Consider the following 22,472-nt stretch of genomic DNA (forward strand, 5'->3'; position numbering starts at 1 on the left):
AGACACAGCATGGGTTTGTTAAGGGAAAGTCTTGTCTGACAAATTTGATAGGATATTATGATGTGGTTACAAAGGAACTGGATGCAAAAAATAATTTTGATATCATATATTTGGATTTCAGGAAAACTTTTGACACTGTTGCGCATGGAAGACTATTGTACAAATTGGAGCAGAATGGTATTAAGGGTAAGTTGCTGCAATGGATAAAAGGATGGTTAAGTGCGAAAAGACAGAGGGTAATCAATGGGTGCTGCTCTTCTTGGACTAATGTTATTAGTGGAGTCCCACAGGGTTCGGTGTTAGGTCCACTGTTGTTTTGTATATTTATCAATGATATTGATGAAGGTATATCAGGCTTAATGTTGAAGTTTGCAGATGATACAAAGGTTGGCAGGGTTGTTAATGGCAGTGTGCTACTGCAACAGGATCTAGATAATTTGGGCAGATGGGCTAAGAAGTGGCAACTGAAGTTTAACCTTGACAAATGCAAAGTACTGCATATGGGTAGAAGTAACCCCAGAGAAACGTACTAACTGTGTGGTACTACAGTTAAGGTGGTAGAAAATGAAAAAGACCTGGGAGTAATTGTACAGTCAGACATGAAGTTTTCTGAGCAATGCAGACAGGCTGCCAGGGCAGGTCATGGGGTTTGTCAATGATATATAGGAATTTTGCTAGCAGGGAAAAGGAGGTGATTATCCCTCTGTATAAGGCAATGGTCAGGCCACGCCTTGAGTACTGCGTACAGGTCTGGAGGCCTCATTTTAGGAAGGATGTAGATTTACTTGAGCGTGTACAGAGAAGGGCAACAAGATTGGTGAGGGGAATGAAGGGATCCTCTTATCAAGAGAGGCTTAAGTTCTGCAAATTGCAGTGGCTGGAGACTAGGCACCTGCGCGGTGATCTGATTGATGTGTATAAGGCCTTGAATGGGTTCAGCACACTGAATTCTGATGGGATCCTTCCACTTGTTCAGATTACGAACCTAAGGGGGCATAAATTCAAATTACGAAAGGACAGATGTTGAATAGATGTGCGGAAATTTGCCAGCGACTGGTTAATTGCTGGAACAAACTTCCATCTGTCGTTTTGGAAGTTGATAGGTTGAATAAATTTAAGGAGGAACTGGACAGGCATTTGGGGGGAATGGTGTGATTTTTTTTTTTTTTTTGGCTGATGCTGCATAAGCTCATACATTTGCTTTCTTGCATCACATGCCACTACTACTACTTACAATGCCAACAAGGATGGATTATACTTGACATAAAGCATGTGAGGAACATTTTATTGTTGTGTGTTCTGGAAATGGTAAGGGAAAATAACTACTACCTGTGATTGCAAAATAAGTAAAATCATTTCAACAAATAATTTGTATATCCAGTAGGGAACACAGATGGATAGAGGTAATTCTGCATTTTTATGGTGTAAAAATGCAGAATTTAAAAAAAATGACAAGCAATAAAAGTGCAAATCAATTAAAGAAACAGAAATTAAAACCAATCATATGAAAACTTGGAATAAGTAATGAAAAAAATTTTAATGCCTATAAAAACTGGAAAGCTAAAATAAAACTCAAGAAGCGTCGACCGAGAAGTTATATTTACATGATCTCCTTGAATTTCAAGCTCCCTCTATACCGTGGCAAGATTTGAAATTTTTCACCCATCCTATACTGGCTTTAAATTCAGATGGGCTTTTAAACTTTTGATTCAGTTGTAACACTCTCACATTTTCCTTTTTTGTAGAGCCATCTTTCTTGTGTAACTTGAAAGCAAACTTCACAATTTCATTTTTTCTGCTCTTTTATGTCAGATATGGTTGCTTTACCAGCATTAAAAATCTTAGCAAGAGATACACCAGTTTTGCTCTTTTCCAGGGGGCAGCAGTATTAAAATTAAAAAGCAAAATAACACAGTATTTTACTCTGAAATAGCTACGAACAAAAACTCGAACATTTTGTTTCTAATCACTCAATGCCCCCCCCCCCATACTCCTTCGCTCACAACGGGCAACAGTACAACACAATGACGCATCAAGGTTACAGGAGACTCCTAAGTCCACACATTAGCCAAAGCCAACATTTGATTTTTTACTTCTGCAATGACAAATTAAGACTTTCTATCTGTGCTGCATATGTGGTCAGGCGTGCGGGTGCATAAGTACACGTGCCTTGAGTGACCGGGGTTCAAGCCCATGACTGCTGAATACGGTGCTGTTTCTTGTATTCTCTCTATCTTGTGAACTCCTCTGTCCGTTTGGTTGTCCCGGAGTATAAACAGAAAATTTATTTATTTATACATATTTGAATAAATAATCAGAAATGAATGCATTAAGCGGCAGGAGTAGTAATATTTCAGCATAACAACCAGCACTCGCAACAGACAATGGTACAACGGACAGTGATGCATCAAGGTCACGAGAGACTGTCCTGGGTCCACATATTAGCTAAAGCCAACATTTGATTTTTGACTCCTGTAATGACAAATTAAGAATATTTTTATGCTATACTGCATATATCTTCGAATAAATAATCGGAAACGAATGCATTAAGCGGCAGGAGTAATATTTCAGCATAACAACCAGTGCAATAAAAGTAGATACTGTAATTTTGGTGGGGGGCAGCGGTGGTTCAGATAAACGACCTGATAGGCTAAATAGAGTAAAAAAGGTATTTTGTGTTCCAGTTTGTATGTCTGTATGGTATTATGCTATAAAATTTAAATAAACAGCACACTAGCATTTTAATGAGATTACTGGTGATTTCTCTGAATAAAAAAATTTTTTGTAATATAAATTTTTTATTTATACAGTTTAAATTAAATTGAATTTTAATGTTGGGAATGACATATTATTTTTTTTCATATAGATTTCATATAAAAGTTTCTCTGTATTGTTGCTGGTAAAGTAAATAAATCACTGATATATATTTTATTCCCTCCCCCTTCATTGCAACAGCATGGAAAGTTATTTCAAGAGAATTGGAGTTAATAAAACACACACCAGAAGGAAAAGGTGAGCAAATATATGCTACTTTATACATAATATGCATATACTCTTATTTTAAAAGTATTTTGACTTATAAATATGAAAATCACTTCCAGGAGTGAATGCTTGGTAGAATCCTGCTCTGGTTGGCATTAGTATTAGCAGAGGCATATGCAAGAAAGCAAACTTATATAGCATCAGCCAAAAAAAAAAAAAAAATACCATTTCACCCATCCATTTGCTCCAAAAGTTTGTCCACTTCTACATTGAATTTATTCAAGCTGTCAACTTCCACAACAACAGATGGAAGTTTGTTCCAGCAATCAACCACCCACTGGCTAAATGCAAATTTCCACACATCTATTTGACAACTATCTTTCCTCAATTTCTGCTTATGCCCCCTCAGGTAATCTCTGCAGGAGGAAGAATCCTATCAGCATTGAGCCTGCTCAATCCATTCATGGCCTTATACACCTCAATCAGATCACCTTGCAGGTGCTTAGTCTCCAGACGCTCCAATTTGCAGAACTTAAGCCTTTCTTTGTAGGAGCCGACCGGGCTAGCCGGGTGGGTAAAGTGCCTGCCTGGCAACCCAAAGGTCACGGGTTCGAATCCCACCTCGGGCATGGATCAGAGTACTGCAAAAACCTTGGGAGGTGCATTATAGCCACAGAAGCTGATGCCGCCAATAACTAACAAAAAAAAAAAAAAAAATTCTTTGTAGGAGTATCCCCTTTGTTCCCCTCACCAGTGTTGTTGCTCTTCTCTGTTAGTAGCTTTACATCCTTCCTAAAATGAGGCTTCCAGGCCTGTATGCAGTACTCAAGGTGTGGCCTGACCATTGCCATATACAAGGAGATAATCACCTCCTTATCCCTGCTAGCACAATTCCTCTGTATCATTGACAAGACCCCATGACCTACTCTGGCAGCCTATCTGCACTGCTCAGAAAACTTCATATCTGACTGCACAATTATCCCCAGGTTTCTTTTATTCTTCACTACCCTGAGTGTAATACCACCCACTTGGTACATTTCTCTGCAATTACTGCTACCCATATGCTGTAGTTTGCATTTGTCAGTGTTAAACTTCAGTTGCCACTTCTCAGCCCATCTGCCCAACTTTTCCAGATCCTGCTACATACTGTCATTACTGTTATTAACAACCCTGCCAACCTTTTTATAATCTGAAAACTTTGACATTAAGCTTGATAATACCGTCATCAATACTATTGATAAATATACAAAACAACAATGGGCCCAATGCTGAACCCTGAGGAACACCAATAATAACATTAGTCCACAAAGAGCAGTATCCCTTGATTACCACTCTGTCATCCGATACTGTGATACTGCTCTAATTTGTGCAGTAGTCCTCCATGTGCAACAGTATCAAAAATTTTCCTGAAATCCAAGTATATGATATCAAAATTATTTTTTGTATCCAGTTCCTTTGTGACCATATCATAGTATTCAATCAAATTGGTCAGACATGACTTCCCCTTAACAAACCTATGCTGTGTCTGAATTACTACTGCAGTCTTTCGGCGCCTCCGTAGCCAGGTGGGAAGGAGCAGCAGTGCATAGCACACGCTTCTTGATTAGACCGGGGTTCGAGCCCGTCACCACCAAATATGGAGGATGCGGAAAGGTCAGGGAATGACCACCGCATATCCCGGAGCAATATGGCCTTAGTTGCTAATGCTCCTAAAAACCAAACAACAAACAAACTGCAGTCTTGTCTAGATGATCCTGCAATGCATCTTTAACCAGCGACTCCATTATTTTCCCTGGTACAGATGTCAAACTAACAGGTCTATAATTATTCATGTCACCCTTTGAGCCCCCTTAATGAATTGGAGATACATTTTACACATCACCAGTCTGTGGGGACTTCCCCTGAGTCCAAGGATGTTTGCATAATTATGGCTAAGGGTTTGCTTACTTCTTTTGCTACCTCCTTTAATATAACTGGATAGAACACATCCACCCAAGGTGCCTTTCTTATGTTTAACTTCAACAATTTCTCTTCCACTTTGCTCTCAGTTATTACAAAATTATTCGGTATAATTCTAACTCCCTGTTAGAATTATACCGAATATACATAATATTAGTTATATGCCTGTGAGCTTACAGACTAACTTTATTGGTTTCTGGTTAGCTTGGTATGAGAAATTTTCTTATAGATATTCAGAAATTACATCATCTGTTTGTTTTGTCCTGTAGCGTAATTTCAGAAATGAAATGGCCTTGCTGAAACAAAGATTTTTTAAAAGAAAATTAGTGAATAAAACCTCTTTAAAAGTTGTGTTCTTTAAAAATTGTATACAGGGCGTTTCAAAATTACACAGAACATGTTGGAGCATATGCTATAGCTAAAAATAAGAAGAAAACTTTCTGTAAACATATCCCAATAATTGTTTCTGAGATGCTAGACGTTAATTGTAAATTAAAAAAAAAAGCATATAAAATGGCAAAATATTTTTGTGTTCAAATTTATGTCATAAAAATATAACTGTGTAAAATGGGTTTAAAACAGCTTGGTTCACATATTTTACAAAATGTGTATACCAACACCAAGTGAATACTACTGTTCTACCACATGAATCATACCATTTACTCAGTTATGAATAGCTGGTATTGTTAAGTACATACTAGCAATGTAAACATGTCTGTTACTTCAGTTTCAACTTCCACGAAGACTGTGTCATGGTTTAGATGATGGCATTCGTTAAATGTTGGTGCCTGTGTAGCCAGGTGGGCAGGAGCAGCAGTGCATAGCACATGCTTCTTGATTAAACCGGGGTTCGAGCCCATGACCACCAAATACGGAAAGGTTGGGGAATGACCACCGCATATCCCTGGAGCAATTATAGCCTTAGTTGCTAATGCTCCTAAAAACCAAATAACAACAACATTGTTAAATGTTAATCGTGTGGTGTCTTCCATAATATCAGTTTGTTGAACTATTTTAAATGTTGGTCTTGCATGTGAGGTACAGAAACTCTAGAGTAACTTTCAAATTTGGGAGATGGTAGAGTTAAAGATAGTTCAAGATGAAAAACTTAATGACTATAATTCAATTCAATATGAATTTTTCATGCATTATAAAAAGGCAGCCAGGAAGGTACACAGACTATACACAGACTAAAAGGTTAACAGTGGCCACAGGCAGAGACAAAAGTGATTCTTGCAATGTTTCACTAATGAACAGCATGGAAAGCAAGGCAATGGAGATTTCCAGGACTGTTGGGAGTCATAGTGGAACAAATAAATACATGGGCTGTGTTAGGGTAACTAAGAGTAGAAACAGGTGCATGTATACCAATGCTAGGAGTATAGTTAATAAATTTGATGAGCTTGAAGTGCTAGTCAAGATATCAAAGGCAGATATTGTTGGGATATCAGACAAAGTGTCACGCAGATATAAGCAGTGCAGAATTGGAATTTGGGGAGTACAATGTGTACAGAAAGGATAGACAGGACAGGAAGGGAGGAGGGATTATGCTGTTAGTTAATATATTAAAAAGTAAGAGATTATCTCACTTTTGTTCATGGAATGCTTCCAGTCAATTCTCTCTCATATGTGACAAATAAAATAAGATGAAAAAAGTGAAAAAACGAATTAACAAATTCCCTCACTCATAGAGATATGACCAAATCTGATGTGCAACGGAATTGAAAGCTGAGAGCCCCAACCCGATCCCGAAACACATCAAACCACTGCAGCAAGACCATGAGTGCGAGAAGACATTGTGCCATAATAATTGGTTAAAACTGGTTCCAATAATAAATAATTAAAAACACTATTAAAATCACAAGATTAAAGCTGTTTCCCTTCCTAAGGAAGGGAAACAGCTGTGCTTTTCGTTTAATTTGTGTATTCATGCAAATTGTAACTTTTAATCCGTTTAATTTTAAATAGTTTTTAATCCGTTTAATTTTAAATAGCTTTTAATCTTTTTAATTGTAATTTTAGTGTTTTTAATTAGTGATTTTAATTATTTATTATCGGAACCAGTTTTAACTAATTATTATGACACAATGTCTTCTCGCACTCATGGTCTTGCTGCTATGGATTGATGTGTTTCGGGGTCGGGTTGGGCTCTTGGCTTTCGATTCCGTTGCACTTTGGATTTGGTCACATCTCTATGAGTGAGGGAATTCATTAATTAGTTTTTTCACTTTTTTCATCTTATTTTATTCATCACATATGAGAGAGAATTGACTGGAAGCATTCCACGAAAAAAATTGAAGTAATCTCTTACTTTTTAATATATTAAAAAATTGTGGAAGTTATTGAGCCCTATAGCTATGAATTTTTTACTAATTGCTGTTAGTTAAGAAACACACAAAAGCTAAGGAAGTGCATCCATCTGATGTTGGTGGACAATGCGATGTTGAGTCTGTTTGGTGTGACATAAGCACTCGGAAAGGAAAAATGAGAGTAGGTGTGTGTTATATAGACCTAATGAATCTGATGAGTTTAATCAGCAATTGTGCTGAGAAATAGTGGGCCAGCAAATCAGAATGTCTTATAATGGGAGATTTTAACTTGCCAAATATTGACTGGAACTTGTGGGTTGGTCACTCGCACACTAGCAAGACTTTTTTGGATTTATTGGACAACTGTTTTCTACAGCATCATGTACCAGAAGCAACCAGAGGGAGTAATACTCTTGATCTGATTAGCAGCAGTGATTATTCATGCATTAAGAATTTGCAGATAAAGGAACCACTGTGACAGTGATCACAATGTACTGATATGGGAATTACTTAAAGATGTAACTACCATCAAGGATAAAGGGAAGAGCTTTTGCTTTCGTAAAGATGACTATAGGGGTCTCAGACAGTTTTTAAATTCTGATCAACTGATGTGTTACCAATGTTGAATTCTAAATGGGAAGTCTTCAGGGACTTAATCTTGGAGGCTACTAGGCTTTTCATTCCAACTAAGAAATACTGTTGAAGGTTCAGGCCTAAATGGATGTCAGATGAATTAATGAGGCTCGTGGCAGAGAAGATAAATGTATGAGATGCATATAAATTATCAGGTGAAAATTACAGAAGCCTATGGCAGATATAAGCTTGTCTGTAACAAAGGAGGTTAGGCAGGCGAAGGCAGATTACGAGAAATCTTTGGAAAAGGATGCAAAGAAAAACAGCAAAGAGTTCTTTACCTATGTAAACTCTAGAAGGAAAGGGATGAATCCGATTGGACCACTTAACATAGATGGGTTTGACTACTGATGATCATGCTCAGGTAGCTGATAAACTGAATGAGTATTTTGCATCTACATTCACATACGAGGTGTTATTCAATGAGGGGAATGCCAGAAGTTTATCAGATTCTAACAGGGAGCTAAGTGATTTTGTAATAACTGAGAGCAAAGTTGAAGAGAAATTGTCGAAGTTAAATGTAAGGAAAGAACCTGGGGTGGATGGGATCTATCCATTTATATTAAAGGAGGCAGCAAAGGAAGTAAACAAACCCTTAGCCATATTTGAGAGCTTCCTTGGACTCAGGAGAGGTCCCCGTGGACTGGAGGTGTGCAAGTGTATCATCAATTCCCAAAGGGGGTTTAAATGGTGACATAAGTAACTATAGACCTGTTAGTTTAACTTGTATTCCAGGGAAAATAAAGTCACTGGTTAAATAAGCATTGCAGGATCATCTAGACACGACTGCAGTAATAGTTGACACAGTATGGGTTTGTTAAAGGGAGGTCTTGTCTGACCAATTTGATTGGATACTATGATGTGGTCACAAAGAAACTGAATGTCAATAATAATTTTGATATCATATACTTGGGTTTCAGGAAAGTAATGCTTCTTTAACAGTGACTTCATTATTTTCCCTGGAATACAAGTTAAACTAACAGGTCTACAGTTACTTGTGTCACCTTTTGAACCACCTTTGTGAATTGGTGATAAATTGCACACCTTCAGTCCATGGGTTGGACTGGAGGTGTGGGACTGATGGACTTCTATGTTGCACATGGAAGACTGCTGTTCAAATTGGAGAGGAATGGCATTAAGGGTAAGTTGCTACAATGGATAAAGGGATGGTTGAGTGGGAGATGACAGAGAGTGGTAATCGATGGACACTGCTCTTCATGGACAGTTATTAGTGGAGTTCCCCAGGGTTCGGTGCTGGGGCCATTGTTGTTTTGTGTATTCATCAATGATATTCATGAAGGTATATCAGGTTTAATGTCCAAGTTTGCAGATGATACAAAGGTTGGCAGGGTTGTTAACGACAGTAAAGAGAGTATGCTACTCCAACTGGATGTAGATAAGTTGGACAAATAGGCTGAGAAGTGGCAACTGAAGTTTAACATTGACAAATGCAAAGCACTGCATATGGGTAACAATAACCGAAGAGAAACGGACCAACTGTGTGGTACTACACTCAGGGAAGTGGAAAGTAAAAAAGACCTGGGGGGTAATTGTGCAGTTAGATATGAAGTTCTCTGAGTAGTGCAGATGGGCTGTCAGGGCAGGCCACGGAGTCTTGTCAATGATATAAAGGAATTTTGCTAGCAGGGTCAGGGAGGTGATTATCCCGTTGTACAAGGCAATGGTGAGGTCACACCTAGAGTACTGTGTACAGGTCTGGAGGCCTCATTTTAGGAAGGATGGAGAGTTGCTAGAATGAGTACAAAGAAAGGCAACAAGATTGGCGAGGGGAACAAAGGGGTGCTCTTACCAATAAAGGCTTAAGTTCTGCAAATTGCAGCGCCTGGAGAGTAGGCACCTGTGAGGTGATCTGATTGAGGTATATAATGTCTTGAATGGGTTGAGCAAGCTGAATGCTGATGGGATTCTTCTTCTTGCTCAGATTAAGAACCTGAGGGAGCAAAAATTCAAATTGAGGAAAGACAATTGTAGAATAGATGTGTGGAAATTTGCCTTTAGCCAGCTGGTGGTTGATTGGTGGAACAGACTTCCATCTTTTGTTGAGGAAGTTGATAGCCTAAATAAATTTATGGCTGAGCTGGACAGGCATTTGGAATGAATGATGAGTGAAATGGGAGATTTTTCTTTTTTTGGGTGATGCTGCATAAGCTTACTTTCTTGCATCGTATGCCTCTACTAATGCTAAAGAGGTCTAATTTCTAGTGAAGAATCAGAGAAGTGCAGCTAGGTTGCTAAGGTGTAGTCTGCCTAGCTTTGCATCTAAACACATTAGGGGACCCTGAAGGGGACAAATAAAATGAATGATGCCACCACCAAGTTTTTCCTACAAAGCCCAAAGGGGTTTCCTGTTTATAGGAAAAACCACCACCAAGTTTTTCTTACCAAAACTTGGTGGTGGCATCATTTTCAATTTCTGGGTCATAGTTTTTACTTTAATTCAGTTTCTTCCAGTTTCTTAAGACTAGTCTTTCTTCTTTAAATCAAGCTGAATTTTAAAGTGTTGTATTCATCAAAGCAAGCTCAAAAGTCTTGTTAGTTTTTGCCAACTGGTTGTTTTGCTATAATGTTGTTTTAGTTTTTTTTTTTTTTTTATTATTATGCTTCAAAAATTACATTTAAATATTACTATGAGTGTAACTACAAACTCGTAACAATATGATTCCAATTTTATTGTAAATTTTTCATTTTCATTGTATTCTATACTATGTATTACAGAAACTTTATTTTTAATAAATGCAATAATAATTCAAGATATTCCTTTTATTTTAAAGTTTAATTATTTAAAACATTTGCTGCAAAAAAAAATGTTATTCAATGGATTTTCTGCAAAGAACTATTACCAAAGAGATTTTCCAAATGAAAAAGCTTACAAAGCATTTCTGTAGGTAATTAATTAGAATAATTCTGTTAGTGCAGTCCAATGTCAAATTCCACCTGATGAACAATAACCAGTGGAGTCTAAATTATTTCCTCTTGTTCTAACTGTAACTTATTTTGTTTGCACACTCCATTTTTTCAATCCAAAATGCAATTATGGAAAATTTCAGTTTGCACAGAAAAGTGGGATTGTATCTTTATTGAGTTCATGTTCAGTTCTATTACTCAAATTTTTCTGAAGCATGCCTGCCAATTTTAACAGTTTTCCCATACATTTTATGGAAAAGTAAACAAACAAATAAATAAATAAATTTCTGTTTGTTTTATCTCTCTACAGTTTTCGTTACCAAATGAGTTTACAGTTTCATCATAACTGTTTTATTGTAGCAGATAGTAATAATAATAGAAGCCACAGTTACATTTGCTGCACTGGCAAAAACATAAACCAACCAAGTAGATAAGAAAACACAAATTGTATGCTTCTCTCCTCACACATGTAAGTATCCAGTTTACCTTTGAATTTATTCAAACTGTCAGCCTCAACTACCTGCAAAGGCAACTTGTTCCAGCTATCAATGATTTTCTGGCTAAAAGAAAACCTCCTACTCTAAAGCTCAAGCCATGTAATTTGAATTTATGATCCCTAGTTCTGGAATTCTTTAGAACATAGTTTATAGTGTTAATTGTAATGCAGCTCTGTGGGTTTCTCCCAACTCCACATCAGGCAATGTGATGAATACAAAACTCTGCAAAGGCCAGATTTATGTAAGTTAGCAGGTGTTCATGCAGTGTTAGTGTTGGTTGTGCTATTCATCCAGCCTCTTAGCCTAGGGGCCTGTGTTTTCATACAAAAACATCTAGTTTACCATCCAGTGCCACAAGGAGGTGAGCCAGGCCAGGCAGTAGGAAATGTAAAGCAGTGGCACAGTTAACCCTGTGGTAGCTAAGGCTACAAACTGGGAGAGTGCCTGCATAGCCAGGTGGGCAGGAGCAGCAGTGCGCAGCACATGCTTCTTGATCAGACCGGGGTTCGAACCCGTGACCACCAAATATGGAGGATGCGGAAAGGTCAGGGAATGACCACTACATATCCCCAGAGCAATATGGCCTTAGTTGCTAATGCTCCTAAAAACCAAATAACAATAGCTACAAACCTGGAGAGCCCAGTAAAAAGAAAAAGTGAAAGTTGAAGGTAGTAGTTGAGAGTAGGTAAAAGTGGTAGAGAGAAAGAGGGGGGAAGCAGTAGTAAAGGCGCCACCTGGTTGAAGGGGACAGTAGAGGGCCCCAGAACAGAATGCTCATCCTGCTCTGGAGGTGGGAGTTCTTTAGAACAATGAGAGTTCCTCCTTCATTCACTTCACTAATCCCTCTCAGAGCCTTATAGACCCTCACTCAGATCACCTCTGAGGTGCCTGGTTGCCAAGCTCTATAGCCCACATAATCGGAGTCTTTTTTCATGCAGCCATCCTTCTGCCAGTCTCACTATTCAAGTTACCCATCTTTGGACCATTTCAAGAACCTCAACGTCTTTTTTTAAAATTTTTTTTCAGATGAGGTCTCCATATTTGAACAGAGTATTTCAACAGAGGAGGTCATAATCTGACCTCCCCATCTCTACATGATAGAGTTCAATATATCATCGATAGGAAACCATGGGCTTTCCTGGCTGCCTGTTTACACTTTTCAGAAAACTTCGTATCTGCCTGTATTGTAACTCCCAGATCCCTTTCCTCCTCCGCTGTTTTTAATTAAACCTCACCAAGTGTATAATTTATTTGTGGGTTGCTATTCCCCAAGTGTAAGACCTTGCATTCAGCAGCATTAAACCACAGCTGTCAGAGAAGCTGCCACTTCTCTGACCACCTTTGAAGTCTCTTCATGTCATCCAGAAGGAGCACTGCGTAACACTGATCATTAATGACTCTGCCAATCTTTACATCATCTGCAAATTTTGAGATTATGCCTTCTATCCCCTCATCAATGTCATTTATGAAAACAGGCAGCCAGGAAAGTTAATAATGAAATCCTGTGCCCTGTACAGGTTCCAACATGTCCCAATCATCTCACCGAGGGCAACTGTGCATTGCAACAACATTGACATGCATTCTGAACAGACAATTCTTTGCACAGCTCTCCTGTCACATTCCATCAGCTTCAAAGGTTTTTCTGGGTTGTTTCATGAGTTTCAGCACCAGTCCACTTCTTTTTGTAGATCACATTAGCAATTGTTAGCCTTAGGATCTTCAGTACCATTGTAATATGCTTGTGTGGCACTATTATCATTCTGTGCTGGAAGTTTGTTATCTCCATTGATCACGATGAGCATAATTAGTTATCTAATGTGTGGTGCTTTTGTAGACATCAACTATCAAATGTGGATGTATGGATATTAATGGTAGTGCAGTGTGTGTATATATATATTTTATTATTTATTTATTCATCATTATTATTTTTTGATTTTTATACTCCTAACTAAAATACGCAAATTTTCAAAAACTAAATTAAAATAACGAAGTGATTTTAAAACAAGTAAGTGTTACTGATAACTTTAAAAATATGATTACATTGAAATTAGTTAGCTAATTAGTTTGTTTAAACAATGATTGATTTATCCAAATAAAAGAAAACATATCCTGTAAAATCAAGCAAATTATAATTTAAAGAAATTATTTATGACTTACAAATGTTAAAGAATGTTTATTCTTCATCATCATCGACTAAATCACACTTGCCGATCACTTGTTGTTGGTTTGTTGCACAAGGGGTCGTCGTCTTCAGAAATGTTTCAAGAGGTGTTTATTTCCAAGATAATCTCTTCTCTTCTCTTTATAAATTTCACAATAGCATGCATAAGCATTTTTTAGTGGTATGCACAAACAGCGTCTAACTAACACAATTCGTGCGGAGTAACAAGTTTACAAAGCTTTAAAAAAAAAGGAATGAAGAGACGATTCTGAAAATTTGTTTCTTATATGATTGAAGATTGCAGTGAAGGAGAAACACATTTTACCATAATAACATAAAAACCCACACAATTCTAGCTATCGGTATTTTTGCAAATGCAATAAGATCGAGTTTAATACCGGTTTACTACCCATTTATAATTGATTGCACTAACAGAAAAGCCCAGTAAACCGGAAAGTGCAAATTGTTTTTGTTTTATGGTTGTGACCTCCAGAAATCTGTTTTAGAAAAATATCACAAAGGTGTTCAAAATTGATTCTTATAACGGAACATGTGATAACAATGAAAGTGTAGCGCGTTTTAATGATTTGAATTGGTAACATACAATTTCCATTTTAAAAATGACCTTTTAATGAGATCAATAGCTTAGTTATATAGCAAAAATTTCAACTTCCGAGGTCTTGGAACGAATAACTAAAAAAACGATGTATTATTGGGTTCGCATTATGATATTTTCACGATATGATGGTGTCTCTGGAACATATTAATATCGTAAAGCGGGGTGCACTGTATTGTATAGCTATGTGCATGGTTTGAAATGCGGTATTTATGAATGTTTAACATTCATTTTTTTGCAACTAATGTTCATATTTTCAATTTTGTTGATACTTGATACTTGAAAAAAAAAAAAAAAAACCTACCTCTTAAACCCTGGAACTCTTAAAGCGGAAACTGCCTGTATAGCATTTCATAGTGCCATAATTTTTCTGTAGCATCATATAACCTGCATTGACAAGTTACAGAAAAAGTTTGAAATGCTACTGTAGCAGAAATACAAATGTGTGTAAAAGTTTTACAGATTATATTTCCCAAAAGTTTGCAGGTTTTTGTAATATGACATAAAGACAGTGTAAAATGGCATATCTATATGTTACATACAACGTAACAACATTGTATGCTTATGTTACAATTACACTTTATGTATTTTGCATTGTATATTTTCTGTACGTTTTTGAGGGATATTCAGTTCTTTTTAAATAAGATTACAATACATAACCCTATACATGATGAATTCAGTTGAAAATATTTATTCCACTGAGGTGTTTGTTTCATTCCACCTTTTCCATAGCAAGAGAGGTATGGAGCTTGTTTGCCATTTTAATTAATATAACTAAATGGTGGAGTTCTTAGTACTTTAGGCGCCTCCGTAGCCAGGTAGGCAGGAGCAGCAGTGCGTAGCACACGCTTCTTGATTAGACCGGGGTTCGAGCCTGTGACTACCAAATACGGAGGATGCGAAAAGGTCAGGGAATGACCACCGCATATCCCCAGAGCAATATGGTCTTAGTTGCTAATGCTCCTAAAAACCAAATAACAACAACAACATCTTAGCACTTTGTTTTACTTAGCTAACTATTGTGTATTTAGTATTCCTATTAATCTTAAAAAATGATAAAATAAATAAATGAATTTGCATTTCAAAATTAAATGTTTCTGGTTTTAGCACCTAATATTGTGTACTATGAAGACAGCAGTAGTAATCAGCATCTTTCAAGTGAGTTTATTAACTTTTATCTTGTACTCTCTATTTTATTATCCTTTGTGGTTATCAGCAATTTTGTTGGTAACGATAGTTAGCATTAGTAGTGGCAGATGATTCAAGAAAGCAGTTTTATGCAGCATCAGCTTTAAAATAAAAAAAAAAAAACCCTTCTTACATCATCTGTCTTGTTTTTCCTTGAATTTATTTGTACTATCCACTTCCAAAACAACGGATGGGAGTTTGTCCCAACAATCAACTACTGGCTGATCGCAGCCGACTTCCATACATCTGTCCTGCAAGCATCCTTTCATGATTTGAATTTATGTTCCTTCATGTGGTAGTATGAGCAAGAAGAAGAATGCTGTCAACGTTGAACCTGCTCAACTCAATCAAAACTTTAAACACTTCAGTCAGATTACCTTGCAGGTGCCTAGTCTCCAGATGCTGCAGTTTGCGGAACAGAAGCTTTCCTTGCTAAGAGCACCTTTGTTTCCCCCTCACCAATCTCATCGCCTCCTTTCTGCACCTGTCCAGCAGATCTACAACTTTCCTAAAATGAGGCCTGCAGACCTGTATGCAGTATTCAAGATGCTTCCTAACCATTGCCTTGTACAGTGGAACAATCATCTCCTATACTTGCTAGCAAAATTGTTGTATCTCATTGACAAAACCTCATGAGCTGTACTGGAGCCTGTTTGCATTGCCCAGAGAATTTCATATCTGACTGCACAGTTACCACATGATCTTCTTCATTTTTCACTACCCTGAATATAACACACGCTTAGTATATTAAATTAGGATAACTGATACCCATATGTAGCCTAGCATTAATTAATGTTAAACTACAACTGCCATTTCTCAACCCATTTTTGCCAATTTTTTTAGACCTTGTTGCAGTAGCATACCTTAATCACAGCCATTAGCCATCCTGCCAACCTTATATTTGCCAGCTTAGAAAAACCTGGTATATCTTTATCAATATGAATTTGAGGTATTGCTCAAAACATCAAAAGCAGATATTGTTGGGATATCAGAGACGTGGTGTCACACAGATATAAGGCATGCAGAACTCCAATTTGGGGAGTACAACGTCTACAGACAGGATAGACAGGATAGGAAGGGGGGAGGGGTTATGCTATTAGTTAAGAAACACATAAAAACCAAGGAAGTGAAGCCAGTCGACATCGCCGGACAGTGCAGTGTTGAGTCAGTTTGGTGTGACATAAGCATTGGGAGATCAAAATTGAGAGTAGGAGTGTGCTATAGGCCTAATGACTCTGATGAGTATAATAAGGAACTGTACAGGGAAATAGAGTGGGCCAGTAAATCAGAGAGTCTTATAATGGGAGATTTTAATTTCCCAGATATTGACTGGAATTTGGGGGCTGGTTACTCACACACTAGCAGGGCTTTTGTGGATTTATTGGATGATTGTTTTCTACATCAGCATGTTCGGGAGGCAACTAGAGGGAGTAATACTCCTGATTTGATTATCAGCAGTGATTTTTCATGCATTAAGAATCTGCAGATAAACGAACCAGTAGGTGGCAGTGATCACAGTGTGCTGAAGTGGGATTTACTCAAAGAGGTAACTACCATTAGAGGTAAAGGGAAGGGTTATTGCTTCCGTAAAGGCGACTACGATGGACTGAGACAGTATTTAAATTCTATACAGTGGGACCAACTGATGATGTTACCAACAGCAAATTCAAAATGGGAAGCATTCAAAGAACTTATCTTGGAAGCTACTAGGCTTTACATACCAACTAAGAAATATTGTTCAAGGTTTAGGCCAAAATGGATGTCAGATGAACTAATGAGGCATATGGCAGAGAAGAAAAATGCATGGGATACTTACAAATTAACACATGACACAGAAGCCTATGATAGATACAAGTTGATATGCAACCAAGTTACAAAGGAGATTAGGCAGGCAAAGGCAGATTATGAGAAATCCTTGGCAAGGGATGCAAAGAAAAACAGCAAAGAGTTCTTTACTTATGTTAACTCTAGAAGGAAGGGGATGAATCAGATTGGTCCACTTGATATTGATGGGTCAACTGTTGATGATCCTGCTCAGGTAGCTAACAAACTAAATGAATATTTTGCATCGACATTCACACATGAGGAGTTATTCAGCAAGGGGAATGCCAGAGGTGTATTCAACTCTAGCAGTAAGCTACAGAATCTTGAAATAACTGGGAGTAAAGTGGAGGAGAAACTGTTGAAGATAAACACAAGAAAGGCACCCGGGGTGGATGGGACTATCCAGTTATATTAAAGGAGGCAGCAAAGGAAGTAAGCAAACCCTTAGCCATAATTATGAGAGCTTCCTTGGACTCAGGGGAGGTACCCATAGACTGGAAATGTGCAAATGTGACCCCAATTCACAAAGGAGGATCAAAGGCTGACACAAGTAATTATAGACCTGTGAGCTTAACTTCTGTTCCAGGAAAATTAATGGAGGCACTGGTTAAAGAAGCACTGCAGGATCATTTAGACAAGACTTCAGTTATAGCTCAGACACAGCATGGTTTTGTTAAGGGGAAGTCTTGCCTGACCAACTTGATTGGATATTATGATGCAGTCACAAAAGAACTGGATGCAGGGAATAACTTTGATATTATATACTTGGATCTTAGAAAGGCTTTTGATACTGTTGCACATGGAAGACTGCTACACAAATTGGAGCAGTGTGACATTGGAGGCAAATTGCTGCTATGGATAAAGGGGTGGTTGAGGGGGAGAAGACAGAGAGTGGTAATCAATGGACACTGCTCATCGTGGACTAATGTTATTAGTGGAGTCCCTCAGGGCTCAGTGTTGGGTCCATTATTGTTTTCTGTATTTATAAATGATATTGATGATGGTATATCAAGCTTAATGTCCAAGTTTGCAGATGATACAAAGGTTGGCAGGGTTGTCAAGGACACTACTGACACTATGCTGCTGCAACAGGATCTGGAAAGGTTGAGCAGATGGGTTGAGAGGTGGCAAATGAAGTTTAACATTGACAAATGTAAAGTACTACACATGGGAAACAGCAACCCCAGAGCAACGTATCAACTCTGTGGTACTACACTGACAGTGGTAGAGAATGAAAGGGACTTGGGGGTGGTTGTGCAGGCAGATATGAAGTTCTCTGAGCAGTGCAGACGGGCTGCAAGAGTAGCTCATGGAGTATTGTCAATGATATACAGGAATTTTTCCAACAGGGATAAGGAGGTGATTATTCCATTGTATAAGGCAATAGTCAGGCCACACCTAGAGTACTGTATACAGGTCTGGAGGCCTCATTTCAAGAAGGATGTAGACCTGCTGGAACGAGTACAGAGAAGGGCAACAAGATTAGTGAATGGAACAAAGGGGTGCTCTTACGAAGAAAGGCTTAAGTTTTGCAAATTACAGTGTCTGGAGACTAGGCACCAGCGAGGTGATCTGATAGAGGTGTATAAAGCCTTGAATGGTTTAAGCATGCTCAATGCTGATGGGATTCTTCCTCTAGCTCAGAAAAATCACCTGAGAGGGCATAAATTCAAATTGTGGAAAGACAGATGTAGGATAGACGTGAGGAAATTTGCCTTTAGCCAGCGGGTGGTTGGTTGGTGGAACAGACTTCCATCCCTTGTGGTGGAGGTTGATAGCCTAAATAAGTTTAAGGCTCAGCTGGACAGGTATTTGGAACGAACAGAGGGGTGAAGTGGAAGTGGGTTTTTTTTTTTTTTTTTTTGGCTGATGCTGCATAAGCTTGCTTTCTTGCATCAAATGCCTCTACTAATGCTAATGCTAATATCATTAATAAATACAGAAAACAACATTTGGCTCAGCACTGAACCCCGCTCAACTATCCCTTTATACATAGCAGTAACTTGTCCTCAATTCCACACTGCTCCCATTTGTACAGCAGTCTTTTATGTGCAACAGTATCAATATTTTCCTGAAATCCAAATATATGATATCAAAATTATGTTTTGCATCCAGTTTCTTTATAAGAATATTTAGCTTGCTGAGAAAAAGTGATAACATAGGTTTTAGGTAAAAACTCTTTAATAGAAACAAGTTAAAGCACAGGTTAAATAAGGTAAAAAAAAGTAAACAAGGAAACAAAGGAAGTAAAGCAAACAAAGCTTTTGGACAGAAGTTGTCCTTCCTCAGTGGGAAAAGCATTATTACAAAAAAGCATTAATACAAAAAATATAATAAAGAATGCCTGGTCATGGTGATCGTGCAAGATGATATGCATGCCACAAGTGCAGAAACAATTAGCAGTTGGAAGAAGAGGCTTGTGATTGTAACATCAACGCTTGGGTATGCTGTGAGCAAAAGTGCTTATCATTCAGAAGGATGGCTCCTTCAGTGATGGGTGGATGTGACCTCCTTTGTTCCGGTTAAAGGAATTGTGACAACACGAGGTGTAGAGCAATTCCAACCAGACGTGATGGCAGGATTGGTCAATAATTTTAACGTTGCACTGTGGGGGTCAATGTCGTGTTGGGTAGACCAGAAGTGATCCATGACCGCTGAGTGATCCAAATCTGCAGAATGGATTGCTCTCTCGTGCTTGGAGACTTGATCTTTGAGCCTTCTGCCAGATTCACCAATGTAGCAGCCAGTGCAATCACGGCGGGAAATGTGATACAGTGAACTGCTCCGCAAAGAGAGGTGGGAAATCAGTGTCTTTACACTCGAGATGAGGGATCTTAATTTCCTGCCTGGAAGTTCCAAGCACTTTATCCTGTAAGATCTTAGAGAGTAGTTGTGACAGTGGGGGATAAAGGCAGTCGAGGCAGAGTCATTGCTATGTGCGGCTCTAGCTCAGTCATGCTCTTGCAGGTCACACCATTTAGCTAGGTCTGCTTTTACTCTAACATTCTCAGCGTACCTCTCATCCACAGAACTGGAGCCGGTACAGGCGTGGGTTAATAGGGCTCGCACGGTACTGAGAAGCTGACTGTGAGCATGTGCTGACCGGTAGTCGAATTGGCCAGCACACATCAGTTTGCAATGGACAGAGGTCTTTAAATGCGTGCCTTTATGCTGAAAAAGGGTATCCAAAAAAGGATGGGCATTGTCCGACTCCAGTTCACTGGTGAACTGAATGGGCCACAGAGAGTTGAGGTGCCATAAAAGTTGGTCTGCTGACTCATGGGGAATGGTGATAAACACATTGCCTTTATCCCCTACTACCAGAACCTGAGAGAGGTTTTGGGGGCACCGCCCCAGATGTGGGAACAATATTCCATGGTAGGGTGGATTTGCGATTTGTACAGAGTGAACAGCTGTCTGGAAGAAAAGTAAAGCTGGGAGCAGAAGAGAAAACTTAAGTTTTTTAGATACAGAGGAAGCAATATTTGTAATGTTCTTGTGCCAAGAGAGATTAGAAGTCAGGGTAATCCCCAAAAGAGATATATCATATTGCCTAGAAATCGTAGCGTCACCAAAGATGAGCATAGGAGCAGAAGAATCCTTTTTGCGAGATATAAGAGAAGACAGAGGTTTAGAAGGGTTGAAATCAACTAAGTTATCTTTGCCCCACTGGAGAATTACCTGAAAATCAGCATTTAAGGAATTGGTAGCAGATTTTTGAGAAGTTGAAGCTGATTGAGCAGGGTAAGGTTTCTCAAAATGGAAAGTGGAATGCAATGTGCTATCATTGGCAAAACTATGGATAGAATTTCCAGTTAATGGAAGAAGGTCATTAATATACAAGAGGAAAAGAGTGGGGGAAAGAATTGAACCTTGGGGGACACCAGCATTAGTGGAGAAGTTAGAAGACAGAGTTCCATCTACCATCACCCTCAGTGAGCGATCAGAGAGAGAGAGAGAGAGAGAGAGAGAGAGAGAGAGAGAGAGAACAGGATAACCAATTACAAAAAACAGTTGGCAAACCATAAGATGGAAGCTTGTTTAGAAGACCTTTATGCCAAACACGATTAAAAGCCTTTGAGATGTCAAGAGAAACTGCTTGTGTTTCACCGAACTTTTCCATTGAATTTGTCCATAAATGAATAACATAAGCCAGAATATTACCAGTGGATTGACACTGACTGAATCCATACTGGCGATCGTTGAGCAGATGGAAGGTTTCTAGGTAGTTTAAGAGTTGGCGGTTAATTAATTTCTCCATTACATTAGAAAGAGTAGAAGTAATTGCAATGGGACGATAATTGGATTTGAGGGATTTGTCACCCTTTTTGGGAACTGGCTGGATTTGAGCAAATTTCCAAGCAGACGGAGAAACACCTTGGAATAAGAAAATGAAAAAAGTAGACATTGAACAGGAGTAAGTTCAGGAGCACAGGTTTTGAGAACAAGTGGAGAAATGTTGATCTCGGAACTATGTAACAAGTCACCATAGTGCAATTCAATTTGCGTGGGAAAATTTTGCAAGTCAGTGTCAGAAACTTCTCTGTTCATTTTCAAGTTATCGACTACATCAGATGAAACGTTTTCGTTAAAAATGCCAAAAATTCAATCTGTATGCTGGTAAAAGAGCATTATAGTGAGTTGTGACAGCGTTAGTGAGCGTTATAGTGAGTTGCTATCCTAAATGTAGCTTCTAGTCAAAAAAAAGATATTGTGCTGTTATTTACAAAAATCTATTCTGTAACTGTATATAATGCATTTGATGAATGGTAACTGTATTTTTTTCCAGTGCCCAATATGAAACTGCTAGTTCCTTGAACACACTTTTTTTTTTTTTTTTTTTTTTTTTTTTTTCATAATTAATTTTGGGAGACATGACATATCTGAAACCATGGTATTGTAGGTTGCGCTGTATATCTTTATTCAAATCTCTTCAATATGTAGAGTCTTTGGTACATACCCCTTTGTTTTATTTTAACAATCTGGGGGAACTTCATTGAAGGAATTTTGCATTTCATGGCTAAAGCAGGATGGTGCTCCACCTTCTGAAAGTAAAACTGACTTAGCACTATCAGTTCATTTAAGTTTTCCTATGCGACTGGACTTATGGTTCTGCCTGTATATTTGAATGTGGTTATATGTACAGAAATACATTAGTGTGTGGTTATATGTATAGAAATGCTATTAGTGTGTGTGGTTGTATGTATAGAAATCCTAGTTTGAAAATATAAACCAGAGCTGTGATACTCAATATGTTCTACGTTGATTTCAATATTTTTAAAAGAATAAGAGAAGTTTACCTCAATATGATATGTAGAACACTTCTGTATGATACTCTCCAAAAATTAAAACGAATATAACATTACAATAAAAAAATC

At 38.1% G+C, this 22,472-nt stretch overlaps 1 protein-coding gene across 2 annotated transcripts in view; it reads left to right on the top strand.

The window, feature by feature from the left end:
* The window catches only part of LOC150076733 (MAPK regulated corepressor interacting protein 2-like), a 94,994-nt gene that overhangs the window by 55,695 nt on the left and 16,827 nt on the right, over positions 1-22,472 (top strand). For both annotated transcript variants that reach the window (XM_090386189.1, XM_090386188.1), the window contains exons 4-5: positions 2,956-3,012; positions 15,190-15,240. In XM_090386189.1, coding sequence (XP_090242315.1) covers positions 2,956-3,012; positions 15,190-15,240 — 108 coding nt within the window. The remainder of the gene's footprint in view (positions 1-2,955; positions 3,013-15,189; positions 15,241-22,472) is intronic.

Source organism: Mastigoproctus giganteus, chromosome 12, assembly GCF_048544385.1.
Source record: "Mastigoproctus giganteus isolate SK-2022 chromosome 12, ASM4854438v1, whole genome shotgun sequence".
In the NCBI taxonomy this organism is placed as follows: domain Eukaryota; kingdom Metazoa; phylum Arthropoda; class Arachnida; order Uropygi; family Thelyphonidae; genus Mastigoproctus; species Mastigoproctus giganteus.